This window comes from Pongo abelii, chromosome 16 (genome assembly GCF_028885655.2).
Source record: "Pongo abelii isolate AG06213 chromosome 16, NHGRI_mPonAbe1-v2.0_pri, whole genome shotgun sequence".
Lineage (NCBI taxonomy): Eukaryota > Metazoa > Chordata > Mammalia > Primates > Hominidae > Pongo > Pongo abelii.
In genome coordinates, this window is record NC_072001.2 from 61,469,906 (window position 1) to 61,494,892 (window position 24,987).

General features: G+C 41.0%; 1 protein-coding gene across 2 annotated transcripts in view; it reads left to right on the forward strand.

Annotated features, from left to right (window-relative positions):
- Positions 1-1,816: 1,816 nt before the first annotated feature.
- Positions 1,817-24,987, forward strand: part of LIPC (lipase C, hepatic type) — a 161,322-nt gene continuing 138,151 nt past the window's right edge. Inside the window, exons 1-2 of one of the 2 annotated variants that reach the window (XM_024232537.3) lie at positions 1,817-2,578; positions 23,348-23,475. In XM_024232537.3, coding sequence (XP_024088305.1) covers positions 23,388-23,475 — 88 coding nt within the window. In that variant the 5' untranslated portion in view covers positions 1,817-2,578; positions 23,348-23,387. Of the gene's footprint in view, positions 2,579-23,345; positions 23,476-24,987 lie in introns of those variants that run through there. The other variant, XM_054531568.1, reaches the window with a different exon arrangement.

Consider the following 24,987-nt stretch of genomic DNA (forward strand, 5'->3'; position numbering starts at 1 on the left):
AGATGATGATCCCAATAATCATCTACATGGCTTGAGAATCATCACCTCCATCTTTTGTCTGCAGAGGGTTTGCAATGAGTGCTAGAGAGTTCAGAGCCAAATATCTGGCCCATCACTGGGAAGTATAAAAGACTGTACAACACGTATTTGAAGTGTAATTTCATTTATCAATTCACTATATTTTTCCCATCCTTTTTTCCTACCTAAATTTTCTTCTTTATGTCTTGCATTGTTTTTATCTTTTAAAAGTGCTTTAAATTCTTTTGAAGCAAAACTAGATATAAGACAAACATAGGCATAATCATCAACAATCCATTGGATTCTTGCTATTATGAGGGGAGGGGGAAAAGTACAAAGGTTTTTGTGTCCAAAAAGAGACAAGTTCACATAATGCAAAGTACCTAGAACATATTCTGTGTAAAATCAAATTGAATAATTTTATATATTTTTTCTTTTGAAAAAGATACACACACGATTAGATTCAAGAAAAATTGAATTTCTGATACAAAGGAGGAATAAGGACATGGCCTTCCTAATCCAAGAAGCTCCATGAATAACTAGGGGCCTGCTTTCTTTCACACAAGAAAGCTGGGTAGTACTTTCAAAAACCTGAGATGGATGGGGCGCAGTGGCTCATGCCTGTAATCTTAGCACTTTGGGAGGCTGAGGCAGGCATATCACTTGAGATCAGAAGTTCGAGACCAGCCTGGCAAACATCGTGAAACCCCATCTCTACCAAAAATACAAAAATTAGCCAGGCATCATGGTGTATGCTTGTAGTCCCAGCTACCTGGGAGCCTGAGGCAGGAGAACTGCTTGAACCTGGGAGGTGGAGGTTGCAGTGAGCCAAGATCACACCACTGCACACTAGGCTGGGAGACAGAGCAAGACTCTGTCTCAAAAAACAAAAACAAAAACACAACCTGAGATGGACCGTGTGAGCAGGTGATACCATCAGGGAGTGCTCAGTGGGTTCTAAAAATCCCAGTGTCTGGCACACAGCAAAAGCTTCACAAATATACACCAAAAAAGGGAAAATAAGTAAAAAACATTATGCCTGCGTGCTAAATAAATTCACAGATAATCTTCAAATTAACCTGGGTAGAAATGATTTAGCAATACTGAGAAAAGCGGATGCTATCAAGGGTGTTAGTTATTTTAATCCTCTTGACAACACTTTGAGATAGATGTTTTTATCTCTGGTTGTTTTTCAGATGAGATTGAGGAAGATTAAGTAATTTGTGCAAGACCACATAACAAGCAAGTGAAAGACCCAGGACTTGAGCCCAAGGCTCTCTAATTGTAAAAGTAGAATCTATCCCCTCAGTCTACTCCATTGTTGCCCAAGCTAAGATTAAGAACACAAATCTGGCTGGGCATGATGGCTCATGCCTGTAATCTCAGCACTTTGGGAGGCCGAGGTGGGTGGATCACTTGAGGTGAGGAGTTTGAGGCCAGACTGGCCAACATGGTAGAACACCGTCTCTACTAAAAATACAAAAATTAGCCGGGTGTGGTGGTGTGCACCTGTAGTCCCAGCTACGCAGGAGGCTGAGGCAGGAAAATCACTTGAACCTGGGAGGTGGAGGTTGCAGTAAGCCAAGATTGCGCCACTGCACTCCAGCCTGGATGACAGAGTGAGACTCTGTCTCAAAAAAACAAACAAACAAACAAAGAGACCACAAATCTCAGGCCCCATCCCAGACCCACTGAAGCAGAATCTCTAGGGAGGGACTTGGAAACATTCGTGTAACAAGACACCAGATGATGATTATTATCAGAGAAGTTTAAAAAAAAAAAAAGATGCCTCTATTGCATCAGATGGGAAACGGACCTACAGCGTCCTCTGAGGGATCAAATAGAAGCCATCAGAGATTTGAAGTTCATACAACTAAAAATAAATCAGGTCAGTCTGGAGCATATCAGATTATGATATTATAGACTATTCTTCAGTTTGGTAATATAGAATTGTCTGATTTAAGGTTTTCTGGATCTTAAAATACCAAGAACATTTGAAAAGTTAAAAATGGGTTCCAATTTAAACCTCAGACTTTTTTTAGCTTTCCTCACTGCCTCTGATCCTGAGGAGCAGAAGTGAATGTGAACGCACTTTGAATTCCTAGCAGCTTTCACTGATGCAGAGGTTCCAGCTGTACAGGGGCTGGAGGACTGCTGAGGAGAACAACAAGCTGAGAATCAGTCCTCATCTCTGGTTGCCCCCCACTCTGCCCTCATTGCCTTTCATTGGATGAGCAAGTCACACAATCCAGGAAGTAGAAAATCTATCATTGCTTGGTTGGTTTTTCTTAGTTTCAGTTTTTCCACGCCTGATGAGAATTGCCGAGGTACAGCAAAGCCTGCAGCTTCCGTACCCGTCATGAGAGCAAATAACTTATTTGTAAACCTAAGCACCTAATTAACTAAATGGAAAGCAAGGCAGTGAGTGATTCCTGACATGGCTGAATTTAAGTCAAGCTGTGAAGCTCCAGGTGCAGCCAGAAATGGAGATGGACAACTTGAACTGAACCCTGAGAGCTTCTAAAAGGCTTTGGACCACTGCTTCTCAGCAGTTTTTCTTGTAAGTTATTCCCATTATCTCAAAGAAAAATTTAAAATATGGTTGGAGAAAAGTATAGAACTGATTATCCCCATTTTGAGCATAGATCATCGTTTAACCAACTTGCTTTCTAACTGCCAAGAAACTTGCTTTGGATGGTATTTCCAGAAATAATGTCTACAATAGCAAATATTGACAATTGCATTTTACAAATAATCAGTTTAATATGCTTTAATATGCTTCTATTTCTGAGTGCTCTTGATCTCATTTAATCTTCGAAGCAATTCTATCACGTTGGTGTGCTTATTAACATGATTTTACAGATAAAGACGCCTGTAAGTAGCTTCCTCACAGGGTATTTAAGGAACCTGTAGAAAGTCCACAGCTAGTAGCTGGGAGCCCATCTCATATCAATACACTAGCTTCTCCCCAAAGAACTTTATATATTTAGGCCACTGATTTCTAAAAAGACAAATTCTCATATTAGATTAAAACATAAGACCCAACAATATGTATGTTGCTTAAAAATAGGAATCTGTTACCAAAAAAATGCAGAAATGTTAAAATAAAAAGGTTTAATGAGGAAACTCATACAACAAAAAGAAAACAGTTGGTAAAGTTGATAGTATATAAAAGAGATTTTGAAGCCAAAAACACAGGGAGAGGATACAAAGAAGCTCCTGATTATGATAAAAAATATAAAATCAACTGTGAAGACAGAGGTTACTAAAGTTAGAAATGCAAAGAGAAATAGAATAAAAAACAAGCAATTGTAATGGGAGGGTTTAATTCATTTCAAGGCTAAGAAAAAAATAGACAATAGTAAAAAATAAAGACAAATTTAAATAGACAAAAATTTAGAAGACATTGAAGATGTGACAAAAATAGACAATAGAGGTTATGTTATACAGTTGATAAGTTAGAACCAATGGACATATATTGAACTCAATACCAACATAGATTATACATTTTTTTCCATATATGGACATTGGTACATATATACTAACTCTCAAATAAGGCCCCAAAAATTGAATCAAGAGTAAAAAATATACATATTTTCTCACCACATGCAATAAAGCTAAATGTGAACAAGTAAAAGCAATGAAAGGAGCCTTGGGCAAAAGAATAATCTAACCAAGAGCTTTTGCATCAAACAGTTCAGGGTTTAGATTATAAACTCCATTCCTTACTGCAGTGTGACCTGGGCAGTTTACTGAACCTCTCTGAACCTTGGATTCCTCATCTAAAAATGTGGCTCTACCTTGCAAAGTTGTTATGAAGATTACCTATGAAGTATGTCAAATAAACTAAGACTTAAAAGAGAGTTAAAACCATAAGCCGTACAATATAACTCCATTTTTAATGTACTCATATTTAACTAGAAAAAGTATCTAGAATTTTTGTTGATTGAAAGCAAAGGTCTAGAAAATACTCATCTAAATACTAACAGTGGTTATCTCTATGCACTGATATTTCTGCCAATTTTTGTTATATTGCTTTATCTTTTCTACTATGAATATATAGTATGTGAATAATAAAAAATAGTAAATATGAAAATAAACATGAACTTCTGAAAAATGGAGTACAAGAAGAAAATAAATATTTACGCTTGGGTGGCCTACAGATGGTTGCTGTAGGCATGCAGCCATCTCAGTTGCTTGTCTGTCATTGTAAATTCTAAAATACCCTCAATTTCTGTCTTTCTACCACACATATATTTTATATTTATATATGTTTTATATACGTTTTTAATATATGTTTTATATATATTAAAAAACACAATATTGGGATAACTGACAATTTGAATGTGGATGGTGGGATTAATCATACGGTATCATGAAATTTCCTGATTTTACTGTTAAATTTCTTGAATTTTATAAAAGAAAATATTTGTGTCCAGAAATATATATTGAAGTATTTAGATATATATGTATGTATGCAGCTTACTCTCAAATTGTTCAGAAAAACATTCACATATCCATAAAGACAGAGTGAATGATAACTAGGGAAAAATACAAACCAACAGTGCACCTAGGTAAAGGGTGTATAGGAGTTCATACTAGTCTTTTAACATTTCTATAAGTTTAAAATTATATTAAAATATTAATAAAAAATTACAGCAGCAACAAATTAATGGGTATCAATGTCTAACAACCACAAAAACTTTCCTAAACTACAAGTTCAAGTAGAACAGGGGTCTCCAAGCCCCAGTACCAGTGTGTGGCCTGTTAGGAACCTGGCCACACAGCAGGAGGTAAGCAGCAGAGTTTTATCTGTATTTACAGTTGCTACGCATCAGTCACATTCACACCTAAACTCCACCTCCTGTCAGATCAGCAGTGGCATTAGATTCTCATAGGACCGCAAACCTTGTTGTGAACTGTGCATGTGAGGAATCTAGATTGCATGGTCCTTATGAGAATCTAATGCCTGATGATCTGTCACTGTCTCCTATCACCCCCAAATAGGACCATCTAGTTTCAGGCAAACAATCTCAGGGCTCCCACTTATTCTACATTATGGTGAGTAGATTACAGTTATATAATTATTTCATTATATATTAACAATGTAATAATAATGGAAATAAAGTGCACAATAAATGCAATATGCTCAAATCATTCTGAAACCATCACCCATCCACCCCCATTCATGGAAAAACTATCTCCCACAAAACTGGTCCCTGGTGCCAAAAATGTTAGGGACCACTGAAGTAGAAAATTAAGAACATGATAACAACTTTTGAGATGTTTATAAAATTGAAAACACCCCATATCAAAAGGGAGGGGGCTTTGTATAAATCAGAGCCCAGAGATTAAGGCATAAATCTATGTGCTTTTATTTTAGAAATATGAAATAAGCATTTGACTTAAAATATTATGAAGACAGTCAATATAAAGGAAAATAGATAATAATAAAGAATAAGGACAGAAATAAACTAGAAAAGAGGAAATCAGTGGAAATAATACATAAATTTAGATGCTCATTCTGTGAGAAGATTATGAGATAGATCAATCCCTTGGAAATATAATAAACAAAAGAAAAGGTATAAATCAACAAAATTAAAAACAAAGCTAGTGATTTAACAACTGATACAAAGGATTTTAAAATATAAATGATTGCAATGCACAATTTATGATAATCAACTTGAAATGCTTAGCCAAATGGACAACACAAACTATTAACTGGCAAGAGAAAATGTAGATAACATGAAAATAATGATGAAGGCAAAGGAAACTGAAAAGTTGTTATTTAAAAAAATCTCATCTACCACAAGAAATATTATGACCTCAACAAATTTACTGAACAATATTACTACATACTCAAGAAACAGATTTTTCTGTATTATGTAATCAGTTCCAAATCACAGAAAAACAAGATCTGATACCCAATTCATTCTAAGAGATCAGTATTATCCCCATCCACAAACCTGTGAGAAATATCACACAGGCGCACACACACATAAACACACGGTCTTAGGATGGCAAATGTGCACAAGTGCCAATTCCAATAAAACTGGCTCGAAATGATTAGAACCAGGCTCAAGGACATTAGCAGATTTTCCCAAAACAGCTGTTGAATAAGTGAATATATGAATACACAAATGAAGAAAATAATGCAGGCAATTAGCAACGTCTACTAAAGACCTGAAAGGCAGGAATGGCTTGTGCATACTGTCTATTTGCTAAATTTTATCGATCAATAAATTTTATCTATCCATGGGTTACTCAAGGAGCATAGGCAGAAAAATCATTTTTAACTGAGCTTATGAAATGCAGCTATAAATTAAAACAATAGCATGTAGTCACTAATTAAGGTAAATTCTACTGATGCCAGAAGATTATAACAAATCACAGAATATCTTTTGTAAAAGAACTACTATTTGGGCTGGACGCAGTGGCTCACGCCTGTAATCCCAGCACTTTGGGAGGCCAAGGAGGGTGGATCACAAGGTCAGGAGTTCAAGCCCAGCCTGACCAACATGGTGAAACCCCGTCTCTACTAAAAAATACAAAAAAAAATGGCTGGGTGTGGTGGTGCATGCCTGTAATCCCAGCTGCTCAGGAGGCTGAGGCAGGAGAATCACTTGAACCCAGGAGGTGGAGGTTGCGGTGAGCAGAGATCACGCCATTGCACTCCAGCATGGCCAACAGAGCGAGACTCCACCTCAAAAAAAAAAAAAAAAAGGAAAATTGAAGAAATGAAGACATTAAGGATACTCCTGAAGGGAAAGACTGTGTAAATCTCATTAAACAAAAATGTAAACTCTGTGAAACAAGACATTACAGGCGATATGAAAGACAAAATGCAAACTGGGAGGATATCTGCAATGAACTAATAGAAATAAGGGCAAAAGATATGAATAAGCTATTCTCAGCAACAGAAATTTGAATGAACAATCACACACATAAGAAAATGTTCAACCTCACCAATAACCAGAAAATTTAAAACTAAAACAATGAGATACCATTTTACATCCATCCAACTGGTGAAAATTAAATAATCTGACACTCCTCAAGTGTTGGTGATGAGGTGGAAAAATTGAAGGAACACTCACATTTTGCCAACTATACGTTCACAGGAGTAATTTATTTGAAGAATAAATTGTCAACATCTTACTAACTCTGATGGGACGTATATCTTACAACGCAATTTCACTTCTAGGAATAAATTCTAGAAGCTTTCACTTGTGGATGATGCAATGTCTACTGCAATATTGTAATAGGAAAATGAGAAAACTAAATAACACAAGTATCCATCAACCCAATGAACAAATTCTGATACTTTCTTACAATGGGACCATTTGAAGGTGTTTTATCAACAGAGATAAATCTCGAAAATACACTGCTGAGTGACAAAACAAGTTGCAGATAGATGTGTAGAGTATAAAAGTTTGAAAACATACAAAATAATGGTACAGTCAGCCCTCTATATCCATGGGATTCCACATCCATAGATTCAATCAACTGAGGATGCAAAATATTTGGGGGGAAAATTATACAAAATTCCAAAAGGCAAAACTTGAATTTGCCACATCCTGAGTACCATGTTAAAACCAGGCAAATGAAGGGATGTGTAGGCATTGTATTAAGTATTATAAGTAATCTAGAGATGATTTACAGCATATGACAGAATGTGCATAGGTTATATGCAAACACTATACCATTTTGTATCAGGGACTTGAGCATCAGTGGGTGGTCCTGGAACCAATCCCCCACAGATACTGAGGAACTACTGTATATTTTTCATAGCTACATACACATGCTGCAAACATATACACACAGAGATGAGAATGAAAGACACCAAACTCAGGGTGGCGTTGCCTCTGAGACAGGAAAAATAAGATCAGGCTTGAGAAGAGATACACAGTTATACAGGTACAGCACTCTACTTTTTAGCAAAAATAGGAAGCAAACACGGCAAAATATTAGGATTTGATGGAGCTGGGAAGTAGGTGGTATTCAAAACTATGCATTATATGCATGTGTGTGTTTGAAATCGTTATAATTTCTTAAGTGAGCACCCCAGTTTTTAAAAAACATAAAAACATATAAAGTATGTAAAATATATAATTATCATGAACAGATAATTCATAAAGAAAGAAAAAAGGCAATAAAAATGGAAGTGGTGGTAAATTCAACTTCAACCCACTGGTTTTAAAGAAACATTAAAAAATGCACATACCATTTTGGCTTATCAATTTAGCATAAAATTACAAAAATGTTAATAGCTAATGTTAACAAGGGTGGAGGACAGGACAGAAGAGGAGTACATTCACTGTTAATGAGTACTTAAAATGACAGAAATTTACTTAACATAGCAGTGTATATGTAAAGGCAAAATATATAGGTAGATATAGATACCTAGATATAAAACCTTTGCCTTAGCAATTCTACTTTAAGAAATTGATACAAAGGAAAATGTGGTACATATATGATCCGTAGTATTATTTTTAAGGAATACTACGCAGCCATTAAAAAGAACAAAATCACATCCTTTGCAGCAACATGGCTACAGCTGAAGGTCATTATCCTAAGCAAATTAACACAAAAACAGATAAACACTGCATGTTCTCACTTATAAGTGGGACCTAAACATTGAGTACACATGGACATAAAGATGGAAATAATAGACAGTGGCATTCTAAAAGGGGTGAGAAAGAGAGGGGGACAAAGTTTAAAAAAACCTATCGGGTACAATATTCACTACTTGGGCAATGGAACCATTAGAAGCTCAAACCTCGGCATCACACAATATACCCATGTGACAAATCTGCACATGTACCCTCAGAATCTAAAATTTTTTAAGCTACTAAAAAATAATTTATACAAAGAAAATCATACATGTGGACCAAGATTTATGCATATGTTTATAATAGCATTGTTCATAATAGTGATATCTTAAATACAGTTAATGAAAAAACAATACGGAATTAAGCCAATTATGGTACATCTATAGAGTGTAACGGTACTCTGCAGCTATTTCAAATAATGTTTTAAAAGAATATTTAATGCCCCTGAAATATGCCATTAATGTGTTGTTAATACACAGGTATTTAAACAGTTTGTACAGTGTGTTTACAGTTATTTTTTTTAAATAAATGTATACATAGAAAAAATGACTTGGGGATATCCACATCAAAATGTCAACAGTGCTTATCTCTAAATGTGAAATCACAGACCTATTTATGTTTTTCTTTTTGTTCTTCTTTATTTTCCTATTTTACAATAAGAAACATTTATTGATTTTATAATAGTTATTAAAAATAAAATGTGCAACAAATAAGCTTTGGTGTTGATTAAAGATTTAAATATAAAATCGAATTATGATAGAACTTGCAGACAACTGGAAAGAGAGTTTATCAGCTCTCTGGGGTAATTTTAACTTTCTCAGCTTTGAAGCAATTGAAATGATTGCACTATAAAAATTAGCATTACTAAAGATTTTTTAAGAGGGAAAATATTTCTATCAAACATTACAAAGAATTAAGATCCATCATAAATAACTAATTCAAATTTGTAAAATAAATGTCAAGATTCCAAAAGATAAATGGGTCAAAGACAGGACAATTCCCCTAAGGGACATACAATTAGTAGATAAACAGAGTGGGGAAATGTTAATTCTCGCCAGAAATCAAAGAAATGTAAATGGAAGCAGTCTGGAGATGCCATTTTACATATTCTAATGGAACAAGAAAAAAATGTCAAATGCTAATATCCATCGATGGTGGAGCTACCCGGAAATTTATCCATACGTTCATTTATAACCATATTGCTCATGTCCTTTTACCAGAAATATTACCACTAAGAATTGATTCCTTTTTTTCTTTTTCTTTTTTTTTTTTGAGACAGAGTTTCACACTCTTGTTGCCCAAGCTGGAGTGCAATGGTGCGATCTCTGCCTCGTCGCAACCTCCGCCTCCCGGGTTCAAGCGATTCTCCTTCCTCAGCCTCCTGAGTAGCTGGGATTACAGGCATGGGACACCACACCTGGCTAATTTTTTTGTATTTTTAGTAGAGACACGGTTTCTCCATGTTGGTCGGGCTAGTGTTGAACTCCCAACCTCAGGTGATCCGCCTGCCTCAGCCTCCCAAAGTGCTGGGATTACAGGCATGAGCCACGGCACCCAGCCAACAATCGATTCTTAAGAAGTAATTTGGCTAAAGCAGAAAGGTCCCTCCTCATCTCCTTTACTTCTAAATGTTGGAACACCCAGGGCTCAGTCCCTTGACACCTTCTCTTTTCCACCCACAGGCAGTGTTTGGAGGATCTCACCTACTTATGCAGGTGAGAGGAGCCACAGGCTCTCTCAGCATGGACTCCAGGGAGAAAGCAGGCCAGAGCAGAGGTTTTCCTGGGAGTGGGGTAGGAGTACCTTGAGGGCCATTCAAGGACTCTGACCTCAGTCAGAGAAGGCAATGAAGGAAAGAGGGACCAGCAAAGACAACCAGAGAGACGCCTAAGGTGAACTTCGTCATCATATTAACCCCTATGCAATAACAAAACATCCAGGCTTGATCTACCATGGCTTACCAGTGAAGTCCCCAGGAATTGCCTAATTGCAGTAGCCCTCAGCTCACTTGCAGGCCACCAGATCCCAGCTGGTCCTGACCACCATCTCCAAAGCCTAAAGGAATTATTGTGAGACAGCCCACTGAAGGTGGGTACCTCCGAGAGCCCTGCCCTGCCCTGCCAGGAGCCAGAGCTGTCCCTCTGTTGGTGGTCACCCTGGGAATCTGGGACAAGAAGGTGCACTCTGGTCTGATGCCAGAAAGCAGAACTTCTTGGGTCCCCAAGTCTCAACACCAATGTACTCATCCACTCATCCCAGCCTGGGACCTCTGCTTTACATGGGTCTTTTCATTGCTTAAGGATGTTTGGGCATCTACCATCTCTTCTTCTACTTTTTTTTTTTTTTTTTTTTTGAGACAGAGTCTCTCTTTGTTGCCAGGGCTGGAGTGCAGTGGCCCAATCTTGGCTCACTGCAACCTCCACCTCCCTGGTTCAAGTGATTCTCCTGCCTCAGCTGCCCAAGCAGCTGGGATTACAGGCCCACACCACCTCACCCAGCTTATTTTTGTTTTTTAGTAGAGATAGGGTTTCACCATGTTGGCCAGGCTGGTCTTGAACTCCTGACCTCAAGTAATCCGCCCTCATTGGCCTCCCAGAGTGCTGGGATTACAAGCATGAGCCACTGCACCCGGCCTCATCTCTTCTGCTTATGACCTTGTGAGGTAGGCATCCCAGGTTTCATTATCCCCATTGTATAAAGATTACAACTTACCTAAAGCACTGCTGGACTCAAACCCAGATCTTCTGCCCTCGATTCCATGTCCATCTCTGCCACCCCAGGTTTGGCCAAGTGTGGATCTTGCTGCATATGAACAGCCTGCCATTTCCTTCCTTGTGTATGCATTGCCTGTGGAAAACGGACAAGGGAAGTTACATTTCTATCAAGAGCTGAAACAAGCAATTTCGCTTTAGAGATGATATGTAACAAAAAGAAATAGTCCTGGAGGCAGGGAGCCCTGTATGCATCTGCCTGTGTTCTGCTCCTGGCTGACCCCTGAGATCGAATCATGCTGTTTGCTAATGTGTGGAAAGTATGTTTTGCTCTCTAGGGGTCCTCCCCAGAGCCGGACAGATTCAGTGATAGGAATAGAACTGTGGAGTGAAGGTGGCTCTCTCCAGGTGTCACTCCAGTTGCCATACATGTAAAGAAAGCCTAGATACCGTGATAGCTTTGTCCTCCTATCCCTGAACTTTGCCCAGAGGCGAAGCTTCTTCCCCAACCCTTGCTGAAACGCCTTTTTCCTTGAAGTATCCAGGCTGCTGAGCAAAGTGGGAGATTCTGGGAGCTTCACCCGAATCATCTGGAAGTTTCTTGGGGTGCCAGAATTGAAATAGGAGCTGATAGGGTTAATCCATCAGGCACCCTGACCCAAGACATACAGGAATTCCCCTCTGAGGCTGAAGAGTTCCCCCTCCATCGGACCCAAAAGTGAAAAACAAACTTCGCAAAGGCACGTTTATACCAACTCCTCTGGGCAGGGCTGAGTAGAGTTTTCTCTGGTACTGGGCACATGCTGCTCAGACTCTCTGGCCTTTGGACATGGCCCCTGGGGTCTGAGAATGCAGATAGGGGAGAGGCTCACCGAGGAGCTCTGGATGACCTGGCTCCAGTGTGTCACCTCCTGGCCTTGGCCTCCTATCCCCAGCTGGGCTGAGAAGACCCCAAAGAGGGCCCTTCCCACTCTCCCAACCTGTTTTCTCTGGTGATTAATATATAACCTGAGAAAATGAATCACTTGTTTAAATTCAGAGTTAGCTGGGCTAAGACAGGCGATAAGAATTACTCAAAAACAAGAAAGCAAATATTGGGGGTAAAGGTGCTTTCTATTTTTCTTTAGTTTTTTTTTTGTTTTTTGTTTGTTTGTTTGTTTGTTTTAAGATAGAGATAGGATCTTGTTCTATTGCCCAAGCTGGAGTGCAGTGGCATGATCATAGCTTACCGCAGTCTTGACCTTCTGGGCTCGAGCCATCCTCCCACCTCAGCCTCCCAAGTAACTGGGACTACAGCTGTGCACTGCCACACTGGCTAATTTTTTTTCAAAATTTTTATAGAAACAGGGTCTCACTATGCTGCCCAGGCAGGTCTCAAACTCCTGGGCTCAGCCGTGAGCCACCACACCCAGCTTGCTTTCTTTTTTAAATAGAAAGGAACACATAACCTGATTTTAAAATCAAGAACAGGAAGCACAGACTCTATACTTTCTTTAAAACATTGTAAATAAGTCTCCTATTCTTTACTATTTCAGTTAAATGGGCAGGAAACAAGAAAGGGAAGGAGCAGGAGGGGGAAGGGAGAAATAAAAAGCATGCCAAAAAACTGCAGCAATAAATAAAAACACTAATGGCTGATACGTATTTATTGGGCACTGTGGTATGCGCAAGTCATGGTTTTTCTCATTTAATCTCCCCCCAAGCCCTGTGAGGCAAATAATTTTACTACTCCTATTTTAAAATGAGGAAACTGAGGTGCCAGCTATTAAATAATCTGCCTGCTTAATGGGACTAAAAACCAGGAAACCAAGCTTGGAAATCCGGTTCTCAGCAATCAGAGTCTTCACTCAGGAGGCAAAAATGCAGGAAGAGACAGTTTTTTCCTCCAGAAAGAACTTTATCCTGTTATCATCAGAATTCTGTAGCTAAATACTTCCTTTACCATTTTGTAACAATACTAAATATAGGCAACATTTTGTATTTCCATGGAAAAGGATGCATTGTCTACATACGGCACATCCTCCCTGGGTTATTTGATTCTAGCTTTCATTGCCCTTGAAGCATTTTGCAACTCTGTAAATTGCAGATAACTAATAGCAATACAAAATGCAAATTCTGTCCTATACTGTAGAAGTTACACCGACTTCACTCCCACACTGCAGAAAAACCTACTTTTGTATCCATTTGCACCTTCATTGCAACTTTTTTTTTTTTTTTTTTTTTTTGAGATAGGGTCTCGCTCTGTCCCCCAGGCTGGAGTGCAGTGGCGTGATCTAGGCTCACTGCAAGCTCCGCCTCCTGGGTTTCCGCCATTCTCCTGCCTCAGCCTCCCAAGTAGCTGGGACTACAGGCGCCCACCACCATGCCCGGCTAATTTTTTGTATTTTTAGTAGAGACGGGGTTTTCATCATGTTAGCCAAGATGGTCTCGATCTCCTGACCTCCTGATCCACCCGCCTCGGCCTCCCAAAGTGCTGGGATTACAGGCGTGAGCCACCGCACCCGGCCAACATTTCTTTACTCATATAAATTTGTGTGGTTTTTTGGCTTCTCCTTTGAACTGGTTATAACACCCTTACCAGTTGCCTCATTAATTAGTTAAGTAAAATATTTACCATGTATTCATTTTTATATTGGAGAGTCATGATTTTACCTTCGTTTTTAAAAAAATTATCTCTTAATGGAATTATGAAAGTATATCAAAAGCATCTTGCTTGTTACTTTCTGAAGGACCCCAGGCATGATCTAACTCAAATGAATGACTTCAGGCATAACTGGATAACTGATGATGTTCTCAGTTGGGACTTGGGAAGCACGGCCTTGTCCTGACAACTTCCTTTCAAACACTCTGCTCTGTCCGGGACAAAGCATCATGGCCAAAGGCCCCAGTCCCCTCTTCCTGGCTGGTCTTCTTTACTGTTGATTCAGGAAAAGTAATTGGCATATAAATTATATGATTATGTCCCATTATAATGTTTCCATTATTTCTAACTTCTGCTATGTCTCGTAGTTTATCTCAGAGCTATCGCCATTAAATAGCTGAGAAAAGGCTTGAGAACATTTGTTTTAAAAATAATAATAAACATGTGATGTGATGGTTAACACTGAGTATCAGATTGATTGGATCGAAGGATGCAAAATGCTTTTCCTGGGTGTGTCTGTGAGGGTATTGCCGAAGGAAATATTAGTAAAATTTGAGTCAATGGACTGGGAGAGGCAGACCCACCCTCAATCTGGGTGGGCACCATCTAATCAGCTGCCAGTTTGGCTAGAATAAAGCAGGCAGAAGATGGGAAGGACTTGACTTGCTGAGTCTTCCAGTCTTCATCATTCTCCCATGCTGGATGCTTCCTGCCCTCAAACATCAAACTCCAAGTTCTTCAGCTTTTGGACTCTTGGACTTACACCAGCCGCTTGCCAGGAACTCTTGGCCTTTGTCCACAGATGGAAGGCTGCAATGTCGGCTTCCCTACTTTTGAGGTTTGGGCACTCGGGCTGACCCACTACTGGCTTCCTTGCTCCTCAACTTGCAGACGACCAATCATGGGACTTTACCTTGTGATCGTGTGAGTCAATACTCCTTAATAAATTCCCTTTCATACATAAATGAAATACATGATATATGACTTTATACGCAGAGCAAGAGCATGACACAATTCCACCTTTTTAAGCAACTAATACACAAAGATCTCACAGCCAATCCCTACTATACTTGGCAAAACTACTTTTTGTTGTATGGACTCTGAAGTCAAACAAACATCATTCAAGTCTCATTCCACCACTTACTACAGTATGGATTTGGGCAATTCAGTAACCTCCCTGAGCCTCAGTTTCCCCTGGGGGAAATCATGCCTACATCATAGGATTCTTCCTAAAGTGTGAATGAGATCACGTGGAGATTCTGGCACTGTGCAGGCGCTTTGGACATTGGCTCCAGAATTGTTAACTCCTGACTTTTAGGCCTGCCTAGGAATAATGATGAACCATGTCAGCAAGATACCCTGTCTTCAGAAAAATGATAACTCACTGGCAGCTCTTCAGAACTTGAAACACATCATTGGGAATGAAGAGAATAAAGGGGAATTAGTTCCAGGTTTCCAGCAGCCATGGATCCTGTGTGCCAAACTCAGCAAGCCTTTGTGAGATGAGGATGTGGCGTCCTGCTGCAGGGAGGCTTGGGCCGTTGCGATCTGACCAGTGCCCATCCCTCCCTGATACCCAGGGTGAGAACTGTGCCCCCGAACACCCCAGGGTTGGTAGCACTAGGACCAAGAGAGACAGCCAGTGTGCTGGTGCCCCCCTCCCCAAACTGTGCCCTTGCTTGTTGCAAATGGCTAGTTCAGTTCATGGCTTGGGGGGAGTCTCCCTCAGGAGCCAGCAGGGTCACCACTCACCAAGCCTGGCCAGCATCCCAGCAGCTGGAGGAAGCAGGCACAGAGTAGACACGTCATGAATTCTAATCTATACTCCCCCTCTTCCCCACAAAGGGGAAAACCCTGGGCAAACTTTACGGAGCCAACAATATTCACTATCTACCTGGTGTTCAAAGCCAACTTAAATCTTTATTTCCTTTTGCTTCAAAGCATAATACAAAGAGAGAAAATAGGTTTTCCATTCTACTGGAATTTCTAAGATCATAAAATGCATTACTGGTTCCACAGTATCTAGTCATAAAAAAGACTGCTCTGGTTCTAGGGTGTTGTTGTCGTGATGATGATTTTCCCAATTGTTCTATAATCTGGCAGCTGAAATCCTGATAAGCAGAGTCCGTGGGCCAACACAGACCAGGAATCATAAAAATAAGAAGAAAAGAGATCTCAACTCTTTGCTGCCTGGCTGCATAACTTGAGACTTTGGGAATCAGAATATTAGATCTTCTAGGGACCTAGCGTCCTTATATCCAATCTATATCGATTAGATATGTGACCTTGCATAAGGAATCTCTGAGCCTCAGTTTTCTCACCTGTAAAATGGGGAAAATAATTCCTACCTTATTTGTTAAGAAAATCAAAAGAGGCTTGACTATGCAAAGAGCTGTTATAAGCATTTTCATGTGATAATAATTTAACCTTCATAACCCCATTTGACGGGGGAATAAACAGGCAGAGATAGGTTACGGAATTTGCCCAAGGTCACACAACTAGTTGGAGGCAGAGCTGATGCAAAGACACCCCTGGTCACCAGGCGTGATAATCTTGGATGAATAAATACCTATTTGAAATGCTTGAAACACCTAATTCTTCCAAATAGTCTAAAATGTCCTCTGCAATCTTATTTTCACCCTTCGTTTGTTTATTAGGTCTTTTTTTTTCTAACACAGATAAGGAAAAGGTTAAACTCCAGTCCAACCACTTTCCAAATGAGGACAGGTTCCAGACTAACTCAAATTAACGAGGTTTACCTACTTGTTTTGCCATATTCCCTCATGGCGCAAGAATGTCCACACACATCAGTGAGTGACCCAATAAAAACTTGGTCATTCTCCTCATGGCACCCTGGCCCCAAGCAGGAGTAAAAGAAGATAGAGTCATTTTCCTATAACATGATCCAGGGAAATTCATTTCGTCTTGGAGGTGGACTAGGCTGATGTGCTGAGAAGCCTGATTCAGTCCCAGGGAAAGCCATATACATAGGGATTAAGGATTTGTGGTTGTTAAGAGAACAGAACCTGGCCTCAGATCCCCTGACTTCTCCTCTCTCTGCCTTTTACTGGTGAGATACAGTTTGGTACCAGTTCCTAACCTCTTAAATCTCAACTGCAAAATTAGGAAATAACAGTGTCAAATTTTATTGTTTAAAGTATTATTTTATTATAACACCAACAAAAGCCTGCCTTTCTCAGGTAAGATATCCCAGTTCCTGAAGATGAAAAGAAGAAAACCTGATTCTGGGTATAAAATTCTGTTTCTGTCATCAGTGAACTTCAACTTGGTCCCCCGGCCTTTTTCTCTTGGGATTTGCTGGCTTTATCCTTGTAAAATATTTGTTTCTTCTCTCCTAACTAACTTTCTTGTCACCATGACACTAAAGAAAAAGGTCATTCTCAGGTCATCAAATGCCAGTCTCTTGAAATCTTTATTTATTCAAGAAGCTCTGCAAATTAAAAGATAGCAAGAAACCTAATTATAAAACCATTATTACTTTAGATCGAGGATTGCAGACCAGAATGCAGTGTCACCCAAAATAGAAAAGTCTTTAAAGAATTGCAAAGGAAGGGGCCAGGCACGGTGGCTCATGCCTGTAATCCCAGCATTTTGGGAGGCTGAGGCAGGCAGATCACTTGAGGTCAGGAGTTCTAGACCAGCCTGGCCAACATGGTGAAACCCCATCTCTACTAAAAACACAAAAAAATGCCAAGCTTAGTGGCACACCCTATAATCCCAGCTACTAGGGAGGCTGAGGCATGAGAATCACTTGAACCCAGGAGGCAGAGGTTGCAGTGAGCCGGGATCATGCCATTGCACTCCAGCCTGGGCAACACAGCGAGACTCCATGCCAAAAAAAAAAAAAAAAAAAAAAAAGAATTGCAAAGGAAGAAGCCACAGGGCTCTGCTAACATGCACCATGCTGATCACTCCATTGCAGGCTCCAAACTCTAAGAGGCTCAGGCTCGCCTCCTCTTCAGCTAATAGGAAATGAAGAGGCCTCAAGAAACTGCTGGGCTTCCTTTGGCATGGAAATGACCAAAGATGCTATGAATGGATCTATTGACTGCTCAGATGCATGGCTGGAGTCAAGCATATGACAGTCAGGTCTTGCAGCCCTGGGAACCATTTTGTCTCTCTAAGGCAGAGGCTTCACCCATTTTTTGACAACACATCTTTATAAGTATTTTTTTTAATTTGAGGACTCTCCCCAATATCTATTTATTTGTTTATAAATAATATAGCACTAGTATATTCCATAGTACCACATGCCAATTATATAGTACTTTTATACTATAAACATTATACGTGCACAATCATGAACTGTCTAAGGAAATACAAAGAAAAATCTGAAAGGTCTATATTATTTTCTTCTTGTGCCCCAAAAGATCTCTCAAGCACCATTCTGAGGCAATGGTTCTCGAACTTTGTGTAACCAAGAATTACCTGGAGAACTTGTTTAAAATGAAGGTTCACCGGGCCTTGAACCTAGTGTTGATTCCATTACTCAGTATTCCTGGAATGGGCCCATAAGTTGTCCTTGTCTGAGCTCCCCAGCTGACTCTTATTCTGATGCTCAATTGGATTTTGGAACCACTGATCCAGACCCTTGTGTTTTCCTACCCCTTACATTTTTTGCTACAACTATATTGCTTATTGTTATCTAACTCCTGGACACCTTTGTGATCCCCTCAGTGAATTTAAACATTAAAAAAAATTAGCTACCATTAATTATTTCCTGTGGCCTAGGATTGCTGAGGGCTTCACATGCATTGCCTCACTTAATCAGACGAGGGAGGTAGTATTAGTCCCATTACACAGGTGAAGAAAACTAAAGCTCAGTCACAATGTCTTATCCAAGTTCACTCAGCTAGTAAGTACAAGTGACAGACTAGGAATTTGAGCCTGTAGCTGTCAGATTCCCAAGGCTGGACTCTTTTTTTTTTTTTCTTTTAGAGATAGGGTCTCACTCTGTCACCCAGGCTGGAGTGCAGTGGTGTGATCATAGCTCACTGCAGCCTCCACCTCCTGGGTTCAAGCAATCTCCCTGCATCAGCCTCCCAAGTAGCTAGGACTACAGGTGTGTGTCACCACACCACGCTAATTTTTTGGTTTTTATGCTTATATAGATGGGGTCTTGCTATGTTACCCAGGCTAGTCTCAAACTCCTGGCCTCAAGTGATCCTCCCGCCTCAGCCTCCCGAAGCACTGGGATTACAAGTGTGAGCCACTGCCCACTGTATCCAGCCTCAAAGCATGGACCCTTGACCGCTAAGTATATTGCCCACAAAATAGGTCATTATAATTTATTGACCCTCTACTATGAACCAGGCACTTGGCTGGACACCTTACACACAAATCTCTAATATTCATGGCATACCTCTGTTTGTAGAGGTATTAATTTCAGTCCACAGATTCTGAGGTGCAATAAAGTTCTCTATTCTCTGTAACCCATCTAAATTCCTGACTCCTAACCCCTATTTTCAGGCCTTCTGGATTTCTTCTCCCCACCCAACCCTCAACCCCAGTAGTTATGCTATAGTTCTGGACCAACACAATAGCCAGGCATGGGGTCAGGGGAGTGTGACCCAGTCCTCTGTCATCAGTCCACATTGGTGGCCACTGAGGTGCCCATCCTTGCATCAACATGACCTGCTGGCCCCAGAGACTCACTGCTCTCCCACCCTACATCAAGCCAGGTATATCTTTTGCCCATCTGCCAACACAACCATTTCCTCTCTGGGTTCTTCTCTTCCAGGAGGATTTCTGGGAAGCAAGGTACTGTCCCCTCTGCTCTCAGACCCATAGACAAACCTCCCCCTTCCACACCACCTGCAAAGCCTAAGAGACTGTCTTTCTAGTGATGGAAAGGTTAGGGGTTCCTTCTCCCTTCACATCCCTTCAAGATATTTTAGCCTTTTGCTTTCCTTGTTGGCTAGAATTCACCTGCCCACACTTTGGGAGGCCAAGGCAGGAAGATCACTTGAGCCCAGGAGTTTACAACCAGCCTGGGCAACATAGGAAGATCCTGTCTCCAAAAATAAAATAAAATTCACTTGCCCTAAGGTCCTATATTTTTGGAAGACAAAGATTTGTAGTCTTCTCTTTACTTTGCCCCTCTTAAGTGGAAGTGAGACAGTTTGGGAGAAAAGTTGATATCTCAAAATATTATCTCAGATACATGTTGTCCCCATTTTATAGGTAAGGAGATTGAACTCATTAAGGTTATATAATATTATACACAGCAAGTAGATAGGCCTAGGACCCTCCAGTTCAGGAAATCTCATACTCTATGAAGTCCTCCCCTCTTCCCTCCCAGTAGCCTCCCGGGTCAGCTTCAAGAAAACACAACAGAGCTTGTGCATTAAAACCACCACTGGAAGGTCAGACCTGGTGATGGGGCAGGCTGGAAGAGCTTAGGTAGAGGTGAAAGCAGACACCACCCTGAAAGGGGACAGGTACCCACTCCTCCTTGTCATTTTCCGGGAGAACCTTATAGAATTTGAGTTGGCATGAGATGATGTTAGAGGAATTTTGGGTGGTGCAAGTAAAGGAACTACAAGATCTAGAAACAATCTCGAAGGCTTCTTCCCATGTAGAAAGTGTTCTTACCGTGTAAAAAGTGGTAAGAAAGTGTACTCTGCAGAAATATGGGGGGCGGGTGGGGGCACATGGTTGGTATTTCAGAAGCACTTGGATTCACTGGTTTCTTTTGATGAGTTTGTGTCCCGAATAAAATGGGGAGTGGGGGTGGTTACTGGCAGTACCCAGAGGAGAGGAGATGAGGGTGGGCACAGGGGAGAGGAGCCCGAGATGGGTAGCCAGCTGGTTTTACGTGCCAGCTTTATAGGAAAAAAAAAGTGGAACTTTCAGATTCTGCTTAACTGTGCAGGAGCCAGCCAAGTATCCAGGGCAGAAGTCCTTGCTCAGAAATTGTATATCTGATGGGCGCGGTGACTCACGCCTGTAATCCCAGCACTTTGGGAGGCCGAGGTGGGTGGATCACAAGGTCAGGAGTTAGAGACCAGCCTGATCAACGTGGTAAAACCGCATCCCTATTAAAAATACAAAAATTAGCCAGGCATGGTGGCGGGCGCCTGTAGTCACACCTACTCTGAAGGCTGAAGCACTAGAATCACTTAAACCTGGGAGGTGGAGGTTGCAGTGAGCCGAGATCGCGCCACTGCACTCCAGCCTGGGTGACAGAGCAAGATTCCGTCTCAAAAAAAAAAAAAAGAAAGAAAAAGAAAAAGAAATTGTATATCTGACGGGATGGTCCGCAAGCTGCAGGGCTTGGGAGGAAGGTACAGTCATGGGACAGAAAACAGCTTTAGACTGGGTCAAGATCATCCAAGTCTGCTGGTGGCTTCAGAAGGCCCTTTGAATGAGGCTCATCCAGACAATAATTACCATGTTATCTAATTTTGTCCACTTAACATTTCCACTTGGATATCTAAGAGCCATCTCAAAGCCCCACGTGGCCAAGGCTGAATCTCTAATCTTCCCCCAACAGAACTGCCTCACTCACAGCTTTCCCTTCTCAGCTGACAACAACCCCATTAATCTACTTGTTCAAGCCAAAAACCTGGAAGTCATCCTTAACTCCTCTTTCTCCCACATCTCACATCTCAGCAGTCAGAAAATCCTGTGGGCTCTACCTTCAAAATATATCCAGCACCCATCCACCACTCCCCAGTTGCCCTTTACCATGCTGGGCCAAGCCACCATCACCTCTCACTGGGCCACTGTAATAGCCTCCTAACAGATCTCCCCACTGCACCCTGGCTCACTTGCAAACCAGAGTGATCTTTTAAAACGGTGATACAAATCATATCACCCTTCTGCTCAGAGTCGCCCCCATGTGTCACAGCATAAAAGTCAAAGTCCTTACAATGTCTCCCCATTCATTGGCCTCCTTGCTATTCCTGGAGCACACCAGGCATACTCCTGCCTCAGGGCCTTTGCACAGACTGCCCAAAGCTCTCCTCCCCAAGACGTCCACAGGGGCAACTCCCTCACTTCCTTCAAACCTTTGCTGAAAGTTTAACTTCCCAATGCAATTCACTCTAACCACTCTGCTTAAAATCCCTACCTTCCCCCCAACCCCCTGCTTTTCTTGTGGTGGTTCTCATTACATTCTACCAGTCTACATAAATATTTTTTGTTGTTGTTGTTGAGACGGAGTCTCCCTATGTCACCCAGGCTGGAGTGCAATGGCGTGATCTCAGTTCACTGCAACCTCCGCCTCCCAGGTTCAAGCGATTCTCCTGCCTCAGCTTCCTGAGTAGCTGGGATTACAGGCGCTCACCTCCACGCCCAGCTAACTTTTGTATTTTTAGTACAGATGGGGTTTCACCATGTTGGTCAGGCTGGTCTCAAACCCCTGACCTCATGATCCACCCGCCTCAGCCTCGCAAAGGGCTGAGATTACAGGAGACAGCCACCACGCCTGGCCATAAATCTCTTCTTTATTATGTCTACTGTCCGTTATCCAACTCCTCTTTCCTCCACTGATACATAAGGACTTGTATACCCCACATGCCTACAACAGTGCTTGGCACATAGTAGGCATGCCAAAATATATAAATGTTGAACAAATGAAGAAAGTTAAAGTAAAACTAGAGGCCCAAAAATATCACAAAAGTCATCTATGGTAGCCTTTTCCCTACCTGATTCTGCTGAGTGGCCTTACTTTTCAGTCCTCTACACAGCTGGAACATTAATAAACACAGAGGGGGAAGAAGTGTATTTACTCTTGGATCACCTCTCAATGGGTCACTTGGCAAGGGCATCTTTGCTTCTCCGTCAGCTCCTTTTGACACGGGAGTGAAGGGTTTTCTGCCCCTTTCAGCTGTAGAAACGTTGCCCCACCACACTTTGACCACAAGCATCACCAATTTCACCGAACCCAACAGAAATTTGAGCCCTCTGGGGGCTCTCCGCATGGCAGGGCCCTTTTCTTTTTCTTTGGGCTTAGCCTGCAATTTGAAACACCACTTTCCTGAGCCAGCATCCCCCTTGCAGCGCTGTCACAGGGAGGCTTAGGCAGCCACGTGGAAGCCACCTACCCCGACCTTTGGCAGAATTTCCAAACACAACACAGTAGCTTTAAATTGATTAATTTGGAACTCTGACCTTGGCCCCAAAAGGTAAGAATACATAACAAGGTATTTTATTATCAAAATGTGTCAGGATAAGAAGCACTTCTGTAAATCGACCTTTTTAAAATAGATATAATTAGATTTGCAGTTGGGGGCAGTAAAGAAAGGGTCTGAACAGTGGATAACATGTTGAGAAGTTAATTATTAATGGGCAGCCTTCCCTAACAAAGTATCTAATAGGCATTCTGGTCTCTTTGGCTTCAGAAACTACCAGGAAAGCCTGGACCCCGGGTGAAACGGAGAAATGGACACAAGTCCCCTGTGTTTCTCCATTCTCTTGGTTTTATGCATCTTTATCCAATCAAGTGCCCATGGACAAAGCCTGAAACCAGGTAAGAGCCTGACTTTTCTCCAGAGATGGGCATGAACGTTTCTTTTTAAAATGTGTGTCACAAAGAATCCAGGGGTTTCTGACTGTATAGGACAGAGCTTGCTTCAGAGCATGCCAGGTGGTTCTATACATGACCTCACAGTTTCTCAGGGACACGTAGCCGTTTGTAAACAGAAATGAAATTTTAGAAAATCATCCCAGGATTAAAAGTCTTCTAAGAGTGCCTGCAGCTAGCAGTGAAGTCTCTTGCGTATCTGATACGGAAACAGTCATGCTAAAAGTTATTCAGCGGCGAATGATCTGAAAGCGATTCGGATCTTCCTGAGAGTTAATGCAGCGTCTAATTTGCAACCGGGGAGCCAGGCTTGCAATGAAATGCTCTGTCGTGTTGGGGTTGTCTAACTGCCTGGCTCTCTCAGAAGAGAGGGGAATTTATGAGAGTGCTATTTCCAGTCAGGTCTGAAGTAGAGATATCATTGCACAATTTCTAGACTTTGTTTTGCTGCCAAAATTTTAGTCTGAGACTGAAGAATCCAGCAGCAGTCCTGTTTTGTTTGTAAATTCACAAACTAGATTGATGGCGAAAGACAGATCAAATGCCTGATCAGAAAGGTAGTAGAGTGGAGCCCAGCTTCCAGGCTAACCAGTGGACCAATAAATGACGGATCAGTTAATTGAACAATTTGGCCAAACTAGACAGGTGTTTGGGACTTTGTTTTGGTACTGGTTACTGGTCAGGAGCTAGTAACGCTAAGGTAGAGTCTTAGATTTTTCTTTTCTCTAAGACTAGCCTTGGAGAGAGCTCCGACAACTTTGAAAATCAGAAATTCCCTAACAGGGGATGTACCTAAAAATTTCAGAAGCTTTTTTCCCCTTTAAGAAAAAGGCTGTTCCTTTGTATTTGACTATAATTTTACTTCATAGGCCAGTTAATAACTGAGTAGCAGTATTAATTATTGCCATTCACTAAGCATTTTCTGTGCCAAGCACTATACTAATTATTTTTGACACATCATCTCATTTATAAAGCCACATCCAAAAATGACCCTTACATAATAATTTAGAGCCATACAGGTAAAATTGCTGGTAATCTTTATTCCCTTGGTTCATAGTGATTTTGCTAAAGGGCCTTTCCTGCCCTTTGCCCCAGAATGTTGTATTTGTTTGTTTACTTTTAATGAAGTTTGTAACACACTTCTAGAAAAGGGCCTGTATCATAAATCCTCAATGAGTTCTCACAAACTGAACCAGTACCCCAAAGCCTTCCTTGTGTGCCCCTTAAGCCTTAACACATATGATGTTTCCTTTGGGGAGATTTTTCATTAATAGAAACACATCGGTTGCTCTTTCGCATCTGGCTTCTTTTGTTCGACATTATGTTTGTGAAAGTCAACCATGCAGTTTCGTAGAGTTGAGGCTCATTCATTCTCACTGCTGTAGCATTCCACTGTGGGACCACACCACACTTCCTTCATCCATTCTACTGTTGATTGGCCAGGACTGTTTTTGCAAT